We start from the raw sequence: 17,875 nt of genomic DNA on the forward strand, positions 1-17,875 counted from the left end.
AGATGACCCACCTGATGCATGCGACCTGCTGATCTTAAAATGCATCTTCCATGCTTCCAGGGTTTCTTGTTGGCTGAATACAGGAGTCTTGACAATCCATTCAGCTCTACATGAGCATACTTTATTTGAAAAAATTATTTTCATGGGCTGAGGGAGAAAATATCCGTTTCTAGATCCATCTGCGGAACTGCCCATTGAAAGTGTTCGAGTAGGAAAAAGGCTTTGAAAGAAATCTCTGAGGCTGATCAGATAAAGGTTCTGTCAGTCTCATTTATTACAGGCTAATTACAGCGATGAAATATGATGTAGTGGGCATGTGCAACTCTGGAGTAAACTTGCCACAGTAGCCGCTACAATTTCTAACTATTACTTGGAGAGAGTAATAGTTAGCAATTGTAGGTAACTGTAGTTAGCAGCTGTTACTGGATGGATCATGAATCAGCTGATTTGTTTCACCACTACTACAGTATGTAAACACTGACTATTCTGGCAATAGAGTGCTTGTCAGTATGTATTAGACTTGTAGCCCAGCTATCTTCATGTAAGCAACATTTCAGTTTTTTTTTTCTTTAAATCATTCACACTCTTTAATCTAACGGCTACCAGGTGTATGGCCATGTATCCAAGCATGGTTGGTTTAACGAACCAGCCACTTGACTGCTGTGTGAACAGGCAAACAAATCAATCAGATCTGAGAAAAGATCAGAATTGAGCATTAAAACCTGAAGTGTGAACAGAGCCTTTGTTTTTCCAGTCAGTTTGCATTCAGTAAGCAATGTAAGATATTAAAGGTATTGTGAAATGATGAGCCTGACGTTGGTTGCAGAAAACAATTACTCTTTGCAAAAAGGCTTCTGTGTACACTGTTAGCCCGGATTTCATATGTAATTACAAAATCAATTACAATTTACTTATATTATTTAAGTTTGATTGTATTACTTTAAAATGTGAGTATATGATCCTTGCTTACTATCAAATATCAGTTTATGATACTTAAGTTTGACAGTAATGCATGTGTCAACAATTTTACATTATACTAGCTTTAATTCATCAAGTTTTAACCCTGATTACTTGAATTCATTGAGTTAACCTTTCACAATGCATTGTGGGAAAGAGAAACACCAATTTTTAACCGCCAACCATCTCATCGCCGATAGTCAGTTGTTGCAGTTGTCCCGTGGATAAACCGAAATTTTAAGAAATTTTCAAGAGGTGGGGACGTGTGGTTTATCAGTTGGTCTGATAATTTGGACTTGCGGAATCGGACACCGCATCTTATTGAACGCCGGACCCTTTGCCGTGCGTACCGTGCTGTACACCAGAGAAAGAGGAGGCTGAGGCCGGGAGCACCGCCGTCGTTACCGCGGTCTACTGGAATATTGTTGACGCCGAGTCGGACACCACCTCTCATCGCCCGCTGGAGTTGGACCCCGCTGTGTACCGCGCTTCCACCGAAGAAAGAGGAGGTTAACGCTGGGACGTCCTTGCTACAGTCTACTACATCTGGTGAGTGCCATTAAGCTAACATTAGCGACCGTATTGGGTTTTCAGACGGCCATTGATTGTACTCACCTAACTTCATCCCTACTGTGCTACTTGGAGTTCAGCCGTGTGAGTTTCCTGACGGACGGTAATTGAATAGGTGAATACGAGGAGAAGTTGGTGAGAATTAGGAGCTTGTTTTCACCAGATAGACATCTCCACCGGCTTCATTTCTTTCTCCACTGTAAGGACCGTTAGCGGGCAGTGGAAGAAGTAGTCAAAGTAAGTTTTACCGGTCTTTTTTGGTCTGGTACAGGTGACATATAAACTTTTACCATAGTAAATGTTCAGCTTTGCTCTTTACCATTATGCAGCATCAATTAAACTATCAGAAGAAATTATTAGTTGAACTTAAAAGTTTACAGCCTCAACATTATTCTGTTGAATAGTCTCAAAACACAGAAAATACAGGTAACTACATTTGGATAAACTAGCATAACCTACGTTTTTGGTCTATTTTTTTTTTATTGTGTTTAACTTCACAAGAAAAGATGATTTGGACATGTAAGTACTGCCCTTTTAACTGTGACAAAAGGGCACAGCTTTTTAAACATTATAGGCTAAAACATGGGAGTTATGCCAGAACAGAGCCATTTCCTTGCCTGCATCAGGAATGTCCATGTACATTTAAATCATTAAATGCGCTAAATGTACATTTATCCCGCTTTCACACCAAAAGTCCAGATCAGGAGCGAAGTATAGATGTAGGCCCGCCAGTGAAGTTTTGCTGTCTGTCATGTGGGTTTGCTGAAACTTGTTCAGAGACTGAGTACTTTACTCACCTGCATACAGCACACTTAAAAGTAAACCATAAAGTCAGATGCCCTTATAAAGACTGTAACTTTGAAAGCAGTGTCTACTCCACTTTCAAAGCACACAAGAGTAGAGTACATAAAGGACAAAACTGGAAGAGGTTCAAATCAGAAATCATTGGTCAGGATTACATAAACCCTGACAGTGAGGATCCTGCAGAAGACCACATGTCACATGCTGATGACGTGGAGGATTTCGAGGAGGTTAGTGCAGAAGCTAGTGAGCACGATCTACATGATTTAGAAAAACAGCTTGAGCACAACTTGGCATCTCTGTTTTTAAAAATGCAAGCTATTCTACATATACCAGAGAGTGCTGTGCAAGAAGTAATTCAACAGCTTTATGCTATCAATGAGTTGTCAGAGCCTCTTATGTATAACAGAGTGAGGGCTGTACTAAAGAAATATTACGCTGACATGGATGAAAGTGTTGTGAGAGAGGTTGCTACTACTGTGTCTGAAAGTAATATTATGACATTTTGTGCCAAAGATGGACCCTTAGGAACTACCAAAAGAAGAAAGGCATATGTACGCAGAGAGTTTCCACTGGTAAACCCCATAGAGTATGTTGTAGAAAAAGGCAAAAGACCACTTGCTTATGTCCCGATTCTTCCTATGCTCCAGAAAATACTCAACAAACCTGATGTGTTAAACAAGGCTATGTCAGAAAAAGTCCATGTCCAAGAAGAATACAGGTCATATGTAGATGGGCAGTACTTTAATGAAAACTCCCTTCTCACAAGTGATGAGTTCACAATTGGGCTAGGGCTGTACATTGACGACTTTGAAGTAGCCAATCCGCTAGGGACGTCAAAGCTGAAACATAAAATGTGCAGTATACTGGGTCATTGTCAACATACCTGCAAAATACAGGTCAACCCTCAGCTCAATCCATCTTGCTCTTCTGTGCAATACCTCTACAGTGAAAGAGTGTGGTTATGCAAAGGTCCTGCAACCTCTTCTCTATGACCTTAAGACATTGGAACAGGATGGTGTTTACCTGGAGAAACTAGGTTCAAATGTGAAAGGCACAGTCTTGTATGTTGCTGCTGATAATCTTGGTGCCCATTCCCTTGCAGGATTCCTGGAAGGCTTCACTGTTGATAAGTTCTGCAGGTTCTGTTTAGCCAGCAGCAGTGACACTCAGCAACACATGGTAAGTTCTGGAATCTTTCAGCTCAGAGACAAAGACTCCCATGACACACAGGTGCAGGAGGTGAGAGAGGACCCAAGTTTGAGTAGGACTTATGGTGTGAAAAGAGCATGTCCTTTGACTGAGAATCTTGTGCATTTTCATGCAGTGACTGGTTACCCTCCTGACATCATGCATGATCTTTTGGAGGGCATTGTTCCAACTGAGTTGTCTCTATGTCTTGCAGACCTGATATGCAAGGGGTATTTAACATAATATATGCTAAATCATGCCATCAGGTACTTTGACTACACATTTACCGACAGAACAGACCGACCTCAGGTGATAGGAAAGGGATTTTCCACCAAAAAGACCATTGGTGGAAATGCCCATGAGAATTGGTGTCTCTTGAGGCTCATTCCTTTTCTAATTGGTCACTGTATCCCTGAGGGTGACAACACTTGGGAGGTTCTCATGCTTCTCAAAGACATTGTTGAGTTAGCTGTGGCACAGAGGCACACTCAAGAGACATTGCATTTCCTGGAGTGCAAGATAGCTGAGCACCGACAGCTGCTGCAGTCCACATTTCCGGATTTTCGTTTGAGACCAAAGCATCACTATCTGGAGCATTATCCTGAGCTTGTAAGGAAGTTTGGTCCCCTGACCGAGGTTTGGACAATGCGCTTTGAGGGGAAGCATAAGTTCTTTAAAAAGGCAATCCGCAATGCTCAAAATTTTAAAAATGTTGCCATGACACTTGCTACCAAACACCAAAGGGCTGTGAGTTACCATCTTGACTGCAGCTCATATTTCAGACCATCAGTTGAGATGACAAAGGTTACTCCAGTTTTGCTTGCCTCTTTCCCTTTGAATGTTCAGAGAGAAATTGCTCAGGACGATCACAAATCCAGGGCCAGTTCTTGATGCATCATCTGTCAGCATAGATGGAATCAAGTACCAACCAGGCATGATTCTCTCTACTGGCTCATGCTCAGGTCTCCCAAACTTTGCTCAGATTGAAAAGATTGTTACAGCTAACACAAACATTTTTTTTGTCTGCCACAAAATGATAGCATGGTATACTGAGCATTTGAGATCTTACCAGCTGCTCTATCACAGTGTCCCCTCAATGTCTCTGTTTAAGATGTCAGAGTTGAATGATGTCCTCCCATTATCTGCATATAGAGTACAAGGGGAACTCATGGTAACTCTTAAGCGATATATTATTTGCTAAATATCTATCATTTTTTTCCCAGATGGCTGCGCAAGAGAAGCTGACTATGAGGGTTATTATCACTGAAGCAGATATAAGAAAGATGACAATGACAACACAACCTAACAGTGTTGAAGATTTGATTGACTGGCTCCAAAGCTCACTCCAAGTAAACTACAGCTTCACCTTGCAGTTCCAAGATCCCGATTTTAACAACGAACTGTGTAACCTGACAGATCTCTCTGAGCTCCCAGACAAGCCAACCATCAAAATTGTCCCTATAATTACCCTTGTACCAGTCGCTGCTCCAGCTGAAGCATGTAGTGACTCAAGCAGCCTCGCAGATACAGAAATCCTGTCCAACTCCTCTCTGGATAGAAGTTTTCAGTGGCCAGAAGAATTTGAAATTCCCAAGTTTCCTGTGGATGTTGAGTACAGACTCCGACAAGGTAACCTGTTGTATCTCAGGGATGGAGCACATCTGCAAGTGACAAAAGAGCTGAAACACGATATCCTTGAGAAACTGGCTGAGACCTTGTATACATATGATGCATACCCATCAAAGCAAGATTTTGAAGCTGTTGCAAAAGCCTTAGTGCAAACCCACCCATGTCTCAAGGAACCAGGCTCATCCTCTGGCTGGGAAGGATGGAAAAATAGTATGAAGTTCAAGATGGGTAACTACAGAAACAAAATGCGCCTTCTCAGTCGACGTGAGGTCACTGTCAATAGTGGTAAACGTGGAAGATACACAGATGGTGGACCTCCCCACAAAGACATCAAAAAGCCAAGAAAAGGGGAGATCAATTTCCTCCCTAAGAATCCAGAAGGGAAGGATGACCGCAACCTGGAAGCATCTCGTCAGGTTCTGGTCAGTGAAATGATGAAGAAGACACCAAATGGATCCCTCATCAAGAAAGAGATGGATGTGACGTTTGCTCTGCGGAGAAAAGAAGTTGTTGAAGATGTGTATGAGATCAGCCAGATGGTACAAAGATGGCCAGCTCTTTTCACAGAAAGACAGGTTTGTATGATTGTTCTGAATATTAACAAAGAGGACTATGTCCTTACGTGTTTGAAATGTAATGTTAATAAAAAATTTTTTTTTTTGCTTATGCCTGCTTAACTATGTGATTTTATCAATAGATAGTGCAGCAGGAAGAACACAGAGGCATCTTGTGAAATCAGATGGTAAAGCAGGCACAAGCTGTTGAAATAAAACTGTATTTGTTTTACCAAGGACAATTTATGTTTGACAATTTGACTTTGAACTTGTAGATGGTTTGCTCTTTTGTGTTTCAGGTTTACTGTGAGTTCAACAGAGTGGTGGGAAAAAATCTCAAAGACAACTTCTTTGATGCACTGGACCGTTTCTCCCCAAGCCTGATGGATCTCTTCAGGAAAAAGAAAGGTGTCACCGGCCAACTCCTGTCTGAGCTTTTACGTCAAACAAAGGTGGGTTTACTTTACATCTGTCGAATCACTCTCTTCCCTCTCTGTATGTTCCTCTTTTTACCCTTTGACTTTCTTATCCATGCTTTTTCTTTCATTTGGTGTTATCTCTTTCTTCTTGTCCTCTCCATTCTTTAATCTCATCATTTCTTGTCTTATTTTCTCCTTTCCCCCGTTCTCCCTGCTTTGCTGTATTTTTTTGTCTCTCCTTTCTATTCCTTACCATTCTGTTCTCTCCCTCTCCTTTTCTCTCCTGTCATGTCATCTCTTTTTGTCTACTCCTGTGCTTTACAGTAAATTTGCATTAAAATCTATGTGTAGAGTTTGTGGATTGTATTTGATAAATAAATGTTTTGTGTTTGTAAAGCGTCTTTGAGTTTTCTGAAAATCGCTATATAAAATTGATTAATTGTTATTATTATGCATTCTCAGTAAAGTCCAATATATTTCAGACCACTGAGCCAACAGACATCAGATGCCTTTGTCTTCGGGGACTGCCAGTCATCTTGGGGGATGAGCCCTCTGCCTTCTTCAAAACCTGCACTGTAAGTAGTTTAATTTATTGTAACTGTTGTAGGTGCACAATAAAGATTTTTGGCTGCTAATTTTCAAAATAATTTAATCAGCACTGTGTTTCCCAGAATTAAACTTAAATTTCATGACCACCCATATTTAGTGCACAATTTGCAACAAGTACACCGCTCACAAGAATTAAGGGAACACTTGATCATCACATCATTACAGTATAACACAAAGTCAGTTTAACTTCTGGGATATCAATCATTTAAGTTGGGAAGTAAACCATTATTAATAAATTTAACCCACTTTGGTGCAAACGAAAGCAACAAAAGGTAAACAGGAGAGGCAACAGCAAGACAACCCTGAAAAATGAAATGGTTTAACAGCTGTGGCCACAGACCATTTCCCTATCCTTGTCCTGTCTGACTGATTCTGGGCTAGTTTCACATTTTCCAGTGCCCTCGTCAGTAATGATAGCATGAGGTGGTATTGCAGCCCACTAAAGTTGCTTAGGTAGTGCAGCTTCTCCAGGATGGCGCAAACGAGCAAATAGCAGCCCTGCTGCTGGGTAATTGCCCCTCTATGGGCCTCCCCCAGCTCCCCTGTGTGCTGGCCTGCGTTCTATGGAGTTAAATCCAGGCCAAAAGTGTTGTGATTTGAAAATAAAAAGATTGGAAAAATAAAATTTGAAACAGAAATTTCAATGTTTGTTCTTGAATTTTTTAAATAAACTAAAACATTAAATTGGATTAAAAATAGGTGTAAGGTAATTTTTTTCAGTTTAAATATACCTTTGATAGAGCTCTGTAATTATTTTAATAAAATATTTTATTTTAATTTTTTACTCTGAAATATATTTTAACATGTGATGTGTCATTTTTTCAGTTGCAGGATTAATATTTTTAGATTCAAACCTTTTCTTTTTTGGTTTCAGATTTATTTTTTCGCTATCAGGTCTTATTTTGTACTTTCAGATCGTATTGTTTCAGTTTCAAACTTTTGGCCATGTTCTGGCTTCTGGAGCGTAGCATCCACTGAGAAGGGTGTGGTATTGTGAGTGACAGCCGAGCAAAGCATCCTCAGATGATGTTGCCTTCAGGAAACGTGGCTACTTTGATAGATGTGACTCAACACAAGCAATTCTAGACAATTTTTGGTAATTACTGATATATAAAAACAGGAAAATATGCCAGAATATGGCTGCAGGTGCAGGCACGCAAGTAAGAAATGCCCTTTGAATTTATCTTTAGATATCCTAAATATCTTATGTGTGTAACCCTGAAATGTAGGGTCATCCAAAAAGACTTTTTGACATGTCTATGTCCAGAATCACTTTACTTTCTTGCACAGGTTTAAAAGTACCTAGATTCAGAGTGAGCACATTTAAACTTATTACCACACAAATGTAGACAATGACAACTGAAGACTGAAGCTTGAGCTGAACATTTTAAGGACTGCAACATGAGCAGCAGCTAGCATTGCGCAGTTCATGCTAACCTTACACCTACTTACTGCATAGACGCATAAACATGTCTTTCTGGATAACCCCACGTTTCAAAAGTGACGCAGTATTATGAAATTTAGGTTAATTTTCACTGCACCTTATCTATAAAGAGTATTTCTTACCTGTGTACCTGCACCTGCAGGTTGCCCTGGTGAAGAGGACACCATTGTAATTCATGCCACAATGATGTGATGCTGCGCTGCGGTTATGGTCTTGTGTGGAATTGGGAAACATCATTTCTTTAGGCATGGGTGTTTAACTCAACAATCTGGCATATTCTCCAGTTTTTATGCATCAATAATTACCAAGAGTTGTCTAGAATTGCTTATAAAAGGTATCTTTGTCCTTGGCATCACTTTATTTAGAGGTATAAAGAGAATACAGTGTAGAGAAAGTGTTGAGTTAAATCTATCAAAGTACCCATGTTTCCCGAAGCTACATCATTTGAGGACAGGGTTCCCACATGTCCTGGAAAACCTGGAAAATGATTGACCAATTTTCCAGTCATGGAAAGCATATGGAAAATGAGGAAAAAGTAAAATGTCCTGGAAAAGCTTGAGTTGTCCTGAAAAATTATTTACCTTCCTTCTACCTTGTTAGTGAGGAAGAGGATTAGGGCCACTGTAAAAATAAAAAGTGAGTTCTGAGAAAAAGTCAGAATTCTGACTTTAAACTCAGAATTCTAACTTTAATGTCAGAATCTCAGAATTCTAAAAAAAGAAGTCAGAATTCTGAGAAAAAGTCAGAATTCTGAGATTCTGACTTTAGACTCAGCTTTCTGACTTTTTCTCAGAATTCTGACTTTAATGTAAGAGTCTCAGAATTCTAAGAAAAAAGTCAAAATCTCAGAGTTCTGACATTTTTCTCAGAATTCTGGTAAAAAAAAAAAAAAAAGTCAGAATTCTGAGGAAAAAAAAGTCAGAATTCTGAGATTTTGACTTTTTTTTCTCAGAATTCTGACTTTAATGTCAGAACTCACTTTTTATTTTTACAGTGGCCCTAATCCTCTTCCGTATGTTAGTGACCAAAAATCAAACATAGGAAAAGAAGTAAAAATGTACTTGGTAACTAATGCACACTTAGCTATAAAATATGAGTAGATTAAATAATGCGAGTTAAGGAATAAAATACAACAACTCAGAACAATGTTGATGAAAGAAATAATAAAAATGGCAAAATAAAATTTAGGCTGCTTAAACAGTAAATCAGCAAAATCTATTTATAAGAAAGCACAGTAAATAAAGATTAAAAATAAGTATAAACCATAAATTTATAATTGTAAAATGCTATATAAAAGTCAGACTAAAAAGAAAGCTAGCAGGCAATGTTCATGCCCGAGAGTTAGAAAAAATACATTTGAAGTTCAATATGATACGGTGGAGCTAGCTAGAGATATTGGTCATCAACCTTTAATCTTGTTTTCTAGAAGGCTAGATTAACCTGAGAATAGCCCACACCAATATTGTAACAGGTGAAAACGTCCTGGAAAAGTCCTGGAAAATCATTCCTCGAAAAGAGTGGGGACCCTGGAGGATGCTTTGCTATGCTTTCACTCACCATACCACGCCCATCTCAGTCAACGTCTTGACCCCCACACCAGAACACGGCCAAAAGTTTGAAACTGAAAAAAATATGATCTGTAAGTGAAATATAAGATCTGAAGGTGAAAAAAGAAATCTGAAACAAAAAAGATAAGATTTAAATTTAAAAAAATAATCCTGCAACTGAAAAAATGACACATCACATTTTAAAATATATTTCAGAGTAAAAATTGAAAATAAAATATTTATTAAAATAATTACAGAGCTGAATCAAAAGTATACTCAAACTGAATAAAAGATCTCTTACACTTTTTTAATTCAATTTAATGTTTTAGAACAAGAACAAACATTGAAATTTCTGTTTCAAATTTTATTTTTTCAATCTTTTTTTAAATTATTAAATTACAACACTTTTAGCCTGGATTTAGCTCCATAGCCTCCTGGTATCTCCTCCACACTCTTTGGAGACACAGCAAACCCTCTGGCCACCGCAAGTATGGATGTGCCATCCTCCAATAGTGTTGTGCTTAAAATAGTTTTTAAATTTTTGTGAACAGTGTAATTATAATGTGTAGATCCAGTTATGGCAGCTGTCGAAAAGCCAAATTAAGGCCAATATTGTTCTTTTCTAAATTACTTTTGCTGTGGTTTCTAATATAGGATGCTTTTCATTATAAAAAGTGAAAGGTGCTTTTTGATGGGCAACATAGAATTATCTACTAATGTCTTTATTTCTCTGTTAGGATGTGACCAACAAGGATGGGTACAGCCAAACTCAACTGGGAATCCTCTGTGTCGAAGAAAATCCTCAGCTCAACCCTTCCAGTGTGGCAATTATCTTGGAGGGTAATGTGGTGATGGATGAACCAGCCGACCTGCCTCAGGCTTTCTGTGTCCTGTTCGGACTCATTTATGCCCTACACCTGCAGTACCCAAAGTGCATGAAACACACATTCAGCTTTGTTCAGCAGGTAATGTTAAACCTGGGTAGAGGAGAGCTGGCACCCAAAATACAGACTTTGAAAAATCAGCTTGCAGTGTGAAACAGGGTTCTGAAAAGTTAGCTACTGCTCCATATAGTAAGTCTTTGGACTTTAATGTTGCATGTTTACACTGTTTTTACCCTTTAAGTTAGCTGGCAGTAGCGTCAGAAGGGGAGCACCCGTCTTTGTTCAATATATTCATGTTAATAATGTTCCTATGCTGAAGCACCAATAAGTGCGTATGTTGTCAGCCTACTACTGATTAATGTGACTTTTATCATCTGAGAGCATATTGCATTTTTGTCTTTCCAACAAAACAACTCCATTTATGTGGGAAATAAAAAAAAAAAAAAACAGAAAACACAAAATTTACTCAGAAGATACATTTACAAAGGACAAAAACAGAGATCTATGAGGGGAAAAAATAACTTGAGCGAAAATTTAATTTACAAGAAAAAAATGTCAATATTCTGAGACAAAAGTCACACATTGTTGAGAAAACAAATCTAAATTTCATGATAAACATTTTATCAGATAACAGCGTTAAGCAGACATGAGTTCATCCTTGTTAAACTGTATGTTTTGAGTGAGTGTTTTAGTTAGATTTTGACTGTTTACATTCTTCAGGGTAAGTGCACTTGTTCAAACAACAGTAGCTCTGTTCTACTAAACTTTTATGTTTCATCTGAAAATTTCCTCAGGAAAATTTGTGGCAAATTTTTAGCCTCCATTCTATATAGAGTTTTATATGGCATTGACTTGCATTCAGTTTCAATAAAAGGAATGATACATGTTGGGCTTTGTTTTTTTTTCCCCCAATTTTGTAGTTGACATATTTATAAATAAAAATACGAAATTTATCCACCTAAAATGCTAAGTACAATTTATTGGGCACAGGAATTGATAATACTGAAGATTTTAAGTTAAATCAGCTTGACATTAAGTTTATTGTACTTAAAATAACAATTCCAGAACTTCACATATTTAAGTTTAATTCACTTAAGTTTTCACTGTACATTACTTAACTCTTTTAAGGCAACCACTTTCCTCTATTTTTTTGAGTAGATTCAACTTATTTGGGCTTACAGTGTATTTTAATAGATTCTATTACATACCTGGCCCTTTTTTGAGGATGAGTGACAAAGGATCTCTGGAAATTTGTCATTTATAGTTGAGGTGCCACAAAGTCAGCAGTAAAACATTCAGTTTGGAAAATGAAGACAAAAGCCTAAGACTATTCTGTCTCTGTACTAAATAATGCTCAATGATGGGAGAATTGGTGATATCAGAACTGTTATCGATTGAAACTCTGATAGTTATTGGCTCAATTTTACTTTCTTGCAGCAGGTCAGGGTTTCTGCTGAAAGATTTCATTCTATTCCACAAGTTTTACTGTGTTGTATATCATGTTAAATGACATAAAACATAGATATTTGTTGTTGCCCCACCTGAGGGTAAATCAGTACTCTCCTCTAAAAAGTTATAAAGTGTTCTGTTTATAAAACAAGACATCCTCATAAACAACAAAGGGGTTATAAATAGCTCTGTTAGCTCTTTGATACTTTCGATATAAATGGCAAGCCCCTCCTTTTGTTTTTACAATAAGCTTGTGGTATGTAGCACTCAGGGCAAACTATGATTAGAGTTGAAGAACAAAGTAGTTAAAGTGGTTTTAAAATGGCAGTGATTACCATGAAGATTCTCCATAAATGTGGGAAGCGTTGTGCTTTTCTGAGTCCTCTAGCTCTGTCTGCAAAAGCAAGTTTCAGTGTTTCACTTTGATTATCAAGTTAATATACAGTATAATGACTAACATAGATACATTTGAAGACATACCAGGACAACAATCATTCAGCTATGGTGACATGTTGAAACACTCGATGTTGTTGAGGACAATTTTTAGCCTACTGCTTGCCAAGACATATTAAATCAGTAACATTTTTTTTCTTGACTGATTTGCTTGTATTTAAAAGGAAATTAGTATTATTTACCCTCCCAACATTAAGGAAAGCAAAGTAGTACATTAAATACTTGTAAAACACTTTTCCATACCCAAAGCATATCTGTAACTGAGATATACTGTTTCTCAACTGAGACAGTCAGGTGTCAGTCCATGTGTATCTTGCTCTCTTTCATAGTGAACAGCCACATGCCAGAGTGTGTGTTGCATCATTGAGGACGGATGTTAAAGTGGCAAATATGCTTGTTGATGAGGTTCTTTACCTGAGGCAACACCACTTATACCCTCCCATGACAGATAAAAAGTTAAAAGTGAAGAGAGATGATGGATCATTAACACAGCTGAATATCACTCAGACCTTGAGCGGCGAGATGCACTTCACTGACTTAAGGCACACTTAGTGTGCATTAATCTGCACTGCCATGGGAAGTTGAAATAAACTCACAGTAACTTTTTGAACAAGTATTTTATGAATCAAATGCAATAAGTGCATTTCCATCAGTTGTGCTCAAGTGAACCAATTCAACCACAGTTATGTAATCATGCATACATGGAAAATGGATTAGCTGTCATGAAATACTGAAATTAAAATTTGGTAGTAACTCATTCTTTCCCAGCCTTTCCTCCTTTTCAGTATTATCATCATAGGCTTTTCAATAGAGAAAGAGAGTGAGAGATTTTTTTATAGTGTTCGGGTTAACAACTAGGGGTACTGGTCAGTGAAAGTAACAAGTGGCACCTTCACATAGCGCAGTCAATGAGGAATGCTAAACTGTTTCCCCTTGTGATAGGGTAGTCTTTAAATGTGCTCTGTATCCATCGCACCAATTTAACTTCACCAGAATCATCAAACAACATCGACAAGCTTGTCTGTAGGGATGGAGATCAGAATGCCGGTACGTAATTGGACTTGTCTTGTCTTGGAGCAGAAACCTACAGACCACTGTAGCAGGGCCCATCAGGCACCTGATTAGCAGCACCTGGGGGTACCAGAAGCTTAGAGCAAGAGTCAATAGCAACAGCAAAGTAAGCTGTTAGGCATTGACAGAGAAGGTTTGGCAAATTTTTCATAGGCGCAACTCACATACTCAGCTCTGCTGCTCATCCCACAAATGCATGTTCCTTACAAATGTGGCATCATTTAAAAGGGTAATAAACAGGCTTTGCAATGGTATAAGATTTATTGCCAAGAAGCATTGTTACAACAAAGAAATAATCTACCAAACACAAATTTCCTTACTTTTTGTGCTAAGTTTATATATTGGCACATAGCTACTCTCACAACATGGCTTGGCAAAGCACTGGCACAGCTCTGGCACCGTGGTATGGCCTCTAAAATCAAAGTGTTAGGCATGCACCGCTGACTGTAATGTGATCCAAGACAACGTGAGTTTAAAAAAACTTTAATTCTTCTTTATCCTGGGTGTAGATCAGCGATGAAAAATGATGGCATTTATTAATATCCCCAGGTGCTGTGTCCTGCAGCAGCCACACTAGTGGTCAGTGTTTTTCAAGGCATGCGGGAGTACGGCATTGACATGGGAATCATTAAGAGTAAATGTAAATTATGTTGATGGACTGAACCAATTGGTACTGGTTCTCATCTGGAGCTGGTTCTTGATCCCTATCTCTAATTTCTCTAGTTTGCTATTTAACCAGTTATTTATCGTTGTTGGTTTTCAATGATTATCAATAAGTTAATAATCAGATGAAATTATTAATATCCAGTCAGACTTAGGGCTAAATTATTTTTTGCACAATTCTTTCACTCCTTCTGTCTCCCTTTCATCATATATCTTAGTTACTATTCCTCAAAACATGCAAAGCGAATCATTATTATGCAGACATCTTAGAAAGTAATATTGAAGAGCTGCTTTCCCTCTTGCTTGGTTCACCATTTCTCTGGCACCTCTGCTTAAGAGTCTGGACGTTTCCCCAAACCCACAATCCCTTTTTGTCTGGCCAGCTGGTTTCAAAGTAATATGCTGAGGTTTGATGTTAAAGAGCCATTTCTTTTCCCATGCTGCTGTAAAATCACCATCTGTCTCAGTGTCTGCTCTGACTTGAGTGGTCTCTCTGCAAGACCAGCCTGCAGATGTACCACTATGAGGTCAGCTACACACTTTGTTCCCTCTATTGTTATATACATTATACATGTACCTAATAATAAGGTTTGACCTTACACTGGTTTATTGTATACATTAAACATAGAAAACAGTGCAGCAGAAAAAAGTTTTGCTTTTCTGGCAATCACTTGTTCTTTCAAACTTTTAGTTTAAAAGTTCAACATACAACTCAGACATTTGAGGTTGGTGAATTGTCCTTTGCCTTGTGCTTTGGCCCCATTACATGGTGCTCATCTTAACAGTAGTTCATAAAACCTCTTAAAAGTATATATGAAATCTCAACAGAAACACATGGATCAAAAAAGTTCTCTAAGTGCAAGGCCTTTGCCTCAGCCTATGAGAAAAGAGATTAACATAGAATGCATTAGCATATTGTTAAAAGAGAGGAAAGAGTGGTGGTTAATTGACTTAATTTTAAATGCACCCCCCCCCCCCCCACTTATCTTTCACCCCTGTCATCCTGGGCTGGGCTGAATTAATGAGGGATCAGTGAAAGGATGTTTACAAGATTAACAAATGCCTCAACACTTAGTCTGTGTGTTTGCATGTCAGCAGGGGTCTACATTTTCCCAAAGGGGCTAGGAGGATTACACCAGCATACAATTTAACAGATACATTACTTTTCATAACAACCCTCCAGCACCAACCTGATACTATTATACCTGAACAATATGAAATGACATGCATATTGTAATGAAACTGCAGGTGTAACTGGCAATATGAAACACACTCATTGTAAAGTAATGACTTCTATCTGTTCTCTGTTTGCACTTTATGCTCAGCAGATGAAATCCTGAAACTAAATTAATCAATGTTTGCTCAATTGGAGTTTATTTCCATAAAGCACACTATTAATGAAATTATAGTGGGATAACTGATCCTCCTCTTTCTCTTGCTCTCTTCCTGCTCTCTGTGTATTTCTCCCGCTAAGCCTTTGAAGTCTGGGAAGTAATTCCACTAAAGAACATTTTTACACAAAATCTGTCACCTCAATCTGGGGCTGTTCCTTGTATGTAGATGAAGGTTAGCATTGCAGAAGATATTTGATTCTTTCTTTTCGAGCTTTTATGTATTTTAATTAGACTCATGGTTCATTACTCACATTCAAAAAGAAAGATATGTTGATGCTAAGCAGATATCAGCACGGAGCAAATCTTAACCACCTCTTCTTGATATTAACATTTCCTGCTCCTGCTGCATTAAGCTGAGGTGCAACTTAGAGTGAAGTGATTTTAATGGCTACTTCCTGTTGGATGTGTTCTGATGCAGAAAAAGTCATAAGAAGCTTGAGTTGTCACGATACCAAAATTTAAAGTTTAATACCAATACCAAGTTCTGTATCATGAAACTCGATACTAAAACGATACTCGATACTTGAAACGATACTAGTTCGATACTCCATATCTGATGGATCAGAGATAGGATGTTTACAAGGGAAAACTAGATCAAAATGCAATTTCAGCTGAAATTGCGTGGGGATGCTGAGAGCTGAATTGTGAAAGAACTTCTGAAAATAACCAAAAAGCAAAAAAATAGCTGAAAATAGCATAAGAATAGCATCAAATAGCATAAATGGCATAAAAGTAGCTGAAATCGCATTCAGTAGCTAAAAAGGGATAAAAAATAGCTGAAAGTAGCCTAAAAAAAGCTGAAAATAGCCTAAAAATAGCTGAAAGTAGCCTAAAAATAGCTGAAATAGCTTAAGAATAGCCGAAAAGAGCATAAAAATAGCTGAAAATAGCCTTAAAGTAGCTGAAAATGGTATTCAGTGGCTGAAAAAGCATAGCTTAAGATAGCATGAAAATAGCTGAAAATAGTGGAAAAAATAGCTGATTATAGCATAAAAGCTGAAGAGTGCAATACCTGATTTGTGAAGAATGTGAAATCATTGTTCAAAATATAGAATTTAGTCAACAAGAAAAATTAAAAACTGCCTTATTGACAGAGTAGCCTCTTGAGTCTGAAGGCTGAAGTTGTGTGAGATTGAGCTAAAGATGGTGGAGATATTGTTGCTCAACCAAAGAGCCAAATCGTTGCTTCATCACTAGCAGCAAAACAAAGGCCTACCCTCATACCAGGACTGACAGCGTGCCATGGAGTTTACATCTGTCCTGATGGAGATAATCCGGAGAACAGGGCACTTGGAGACTGACAGGAAGAGGACGTGGAGCAGCACAACACCTACAGCCATTGAGGAGGAGGCAGCCACGGTATTGTGTGACAAGGCAAAAGCAGGGCAAATAAGTCGGGCTGCAGGCTAGGCTAAAAGCGGCCCCACACAAACCTGCCCTACCAAAAACTGGGTAAAAAGTTACAAAAAAAATTGTCTAAATGGGTAAAAAAGTAGGAAAAAGGTGGTATTTAATGGCAAAAGGTAGCTTAAATGGGTGAGAAGTGGAAAAAAATGGTGAGAAAAGGGCAAAAAGTTTCCTTTTTTTAAGGTTCGATTTGTTGTTTATATTACTGTGGACCAAATACTTTTTTCAGAAGAGCAATTTGTTCGGAAGTGCTGCTTCTTCTCACAACCTTTCTTCTGCACTCTAGCGATAAGTCGTCACTGTAAATCTCTCCTTGTACTCCATTGTGAAACGTCTTAGAGATTGGTTCATTGGTTGTTGCTTGTTTTCATAGCCTGTTCCGCCATGCTCTGACTCAGCGTCGCCTAAACGTCTCTCAGTTACTGTTCTGCAGCTCAGGAAAAAGTCATGTGGACTTTATATAAAGGAAGGTTAAATTTCCAAATGTCTGCCCGTCTGTACGCTTTGGAGAAAAGCGATTAAAAACTATGGCAGCTCATAAATATCACCTGTTGAGACGGGTTGAGCTAAAGTTTAGCTAAGATGCTAACGCTAAACGCAGCACAAACAGACCTGAATATAATCACTCTTCTGAGTTAAAACTCTTCAGTTTTCACTATAACAACAGCTCCTTTATTCACAGGGTTTACAACCCAAACGTGTTCTTGGGAGTGATTGATTTGGTGACATAATCAATACATCTAAGCCCACGGATAGGACTTCACTGAGCTGGAGATCAGCTGTTCTCCAGTGAATTAATTCAAGAATGAAAACAATCAAAAACAATCAGATAC

General features: G+C 38.3%; 2 protein-coding genes across 10 annotated transcripts in view; both read left to right on the forward strand.

The window, feature by feature from the left end:
- shank3a (SH3 and multiple ankyrin repeat domains 3a) overlaps positions 1 to 17,875 on the forward strand; it is a 315,840-nt gene that overhangs the window by 51,076 nt on the left and 246,889 nt on the right. The gene's annotated exons all lie outside the window — the stretch shown is intronic.
- LOC121514468 (sterile alpha motif domain-containing protein 3-like) lies at positions 3,197 to 11,424 on the forward strand. Its single transcript, XM_041794589.1, has 5 exons — positions 3,197 to 3,510; positions 4,743 to 5,723; positions 6,002 to 6,154; positions 6,604 to 6,696; positions 10,459 to 11,424. Exons 1-5 carry the CDS (start codon positions 3,508 to 3,510, stop codon positions 10,756 to 10,758), a joined length of 1,530 nt encoding a protein of 509 aa, XP_041650523.1. The 5' UTR covers positions 3,197 to 3,507; the 3' UTR covers positions 10,759 to 11,424.

Source organism: Cheilinus undulatus, linkage group 9 (genome assembly GCF_018320785.1).
Source record: "Cheilinus undulatus linkage group 9, ASM1832078v1, whole genome shotgun sequence".
Taxonomy (NCBI): Eukaryota; Metazoa; Chordata; class Actinopteri; order Labriformes; family Labridae; genus Cheilinus; species Cheilinus undulatus.

Coding starts and splice junctions, on each gene's coding strand:
- LOC121514468 (XM_041794589.1), top strand. Junction 6,155..6,603: donor AGCTTTTACGTCAAACAAAG/GTGGGTTTACTT, acceptor AATATATTTCAG/ACCACTGAGCCAACAGACAT. Junction 6,697..10,458: donor CCTTCTTCAAAACCTGCACT/GTAAGTAGTTTA, acceptor TTTCTCTGTTAG/GATGTGACCAACAAGGATGG.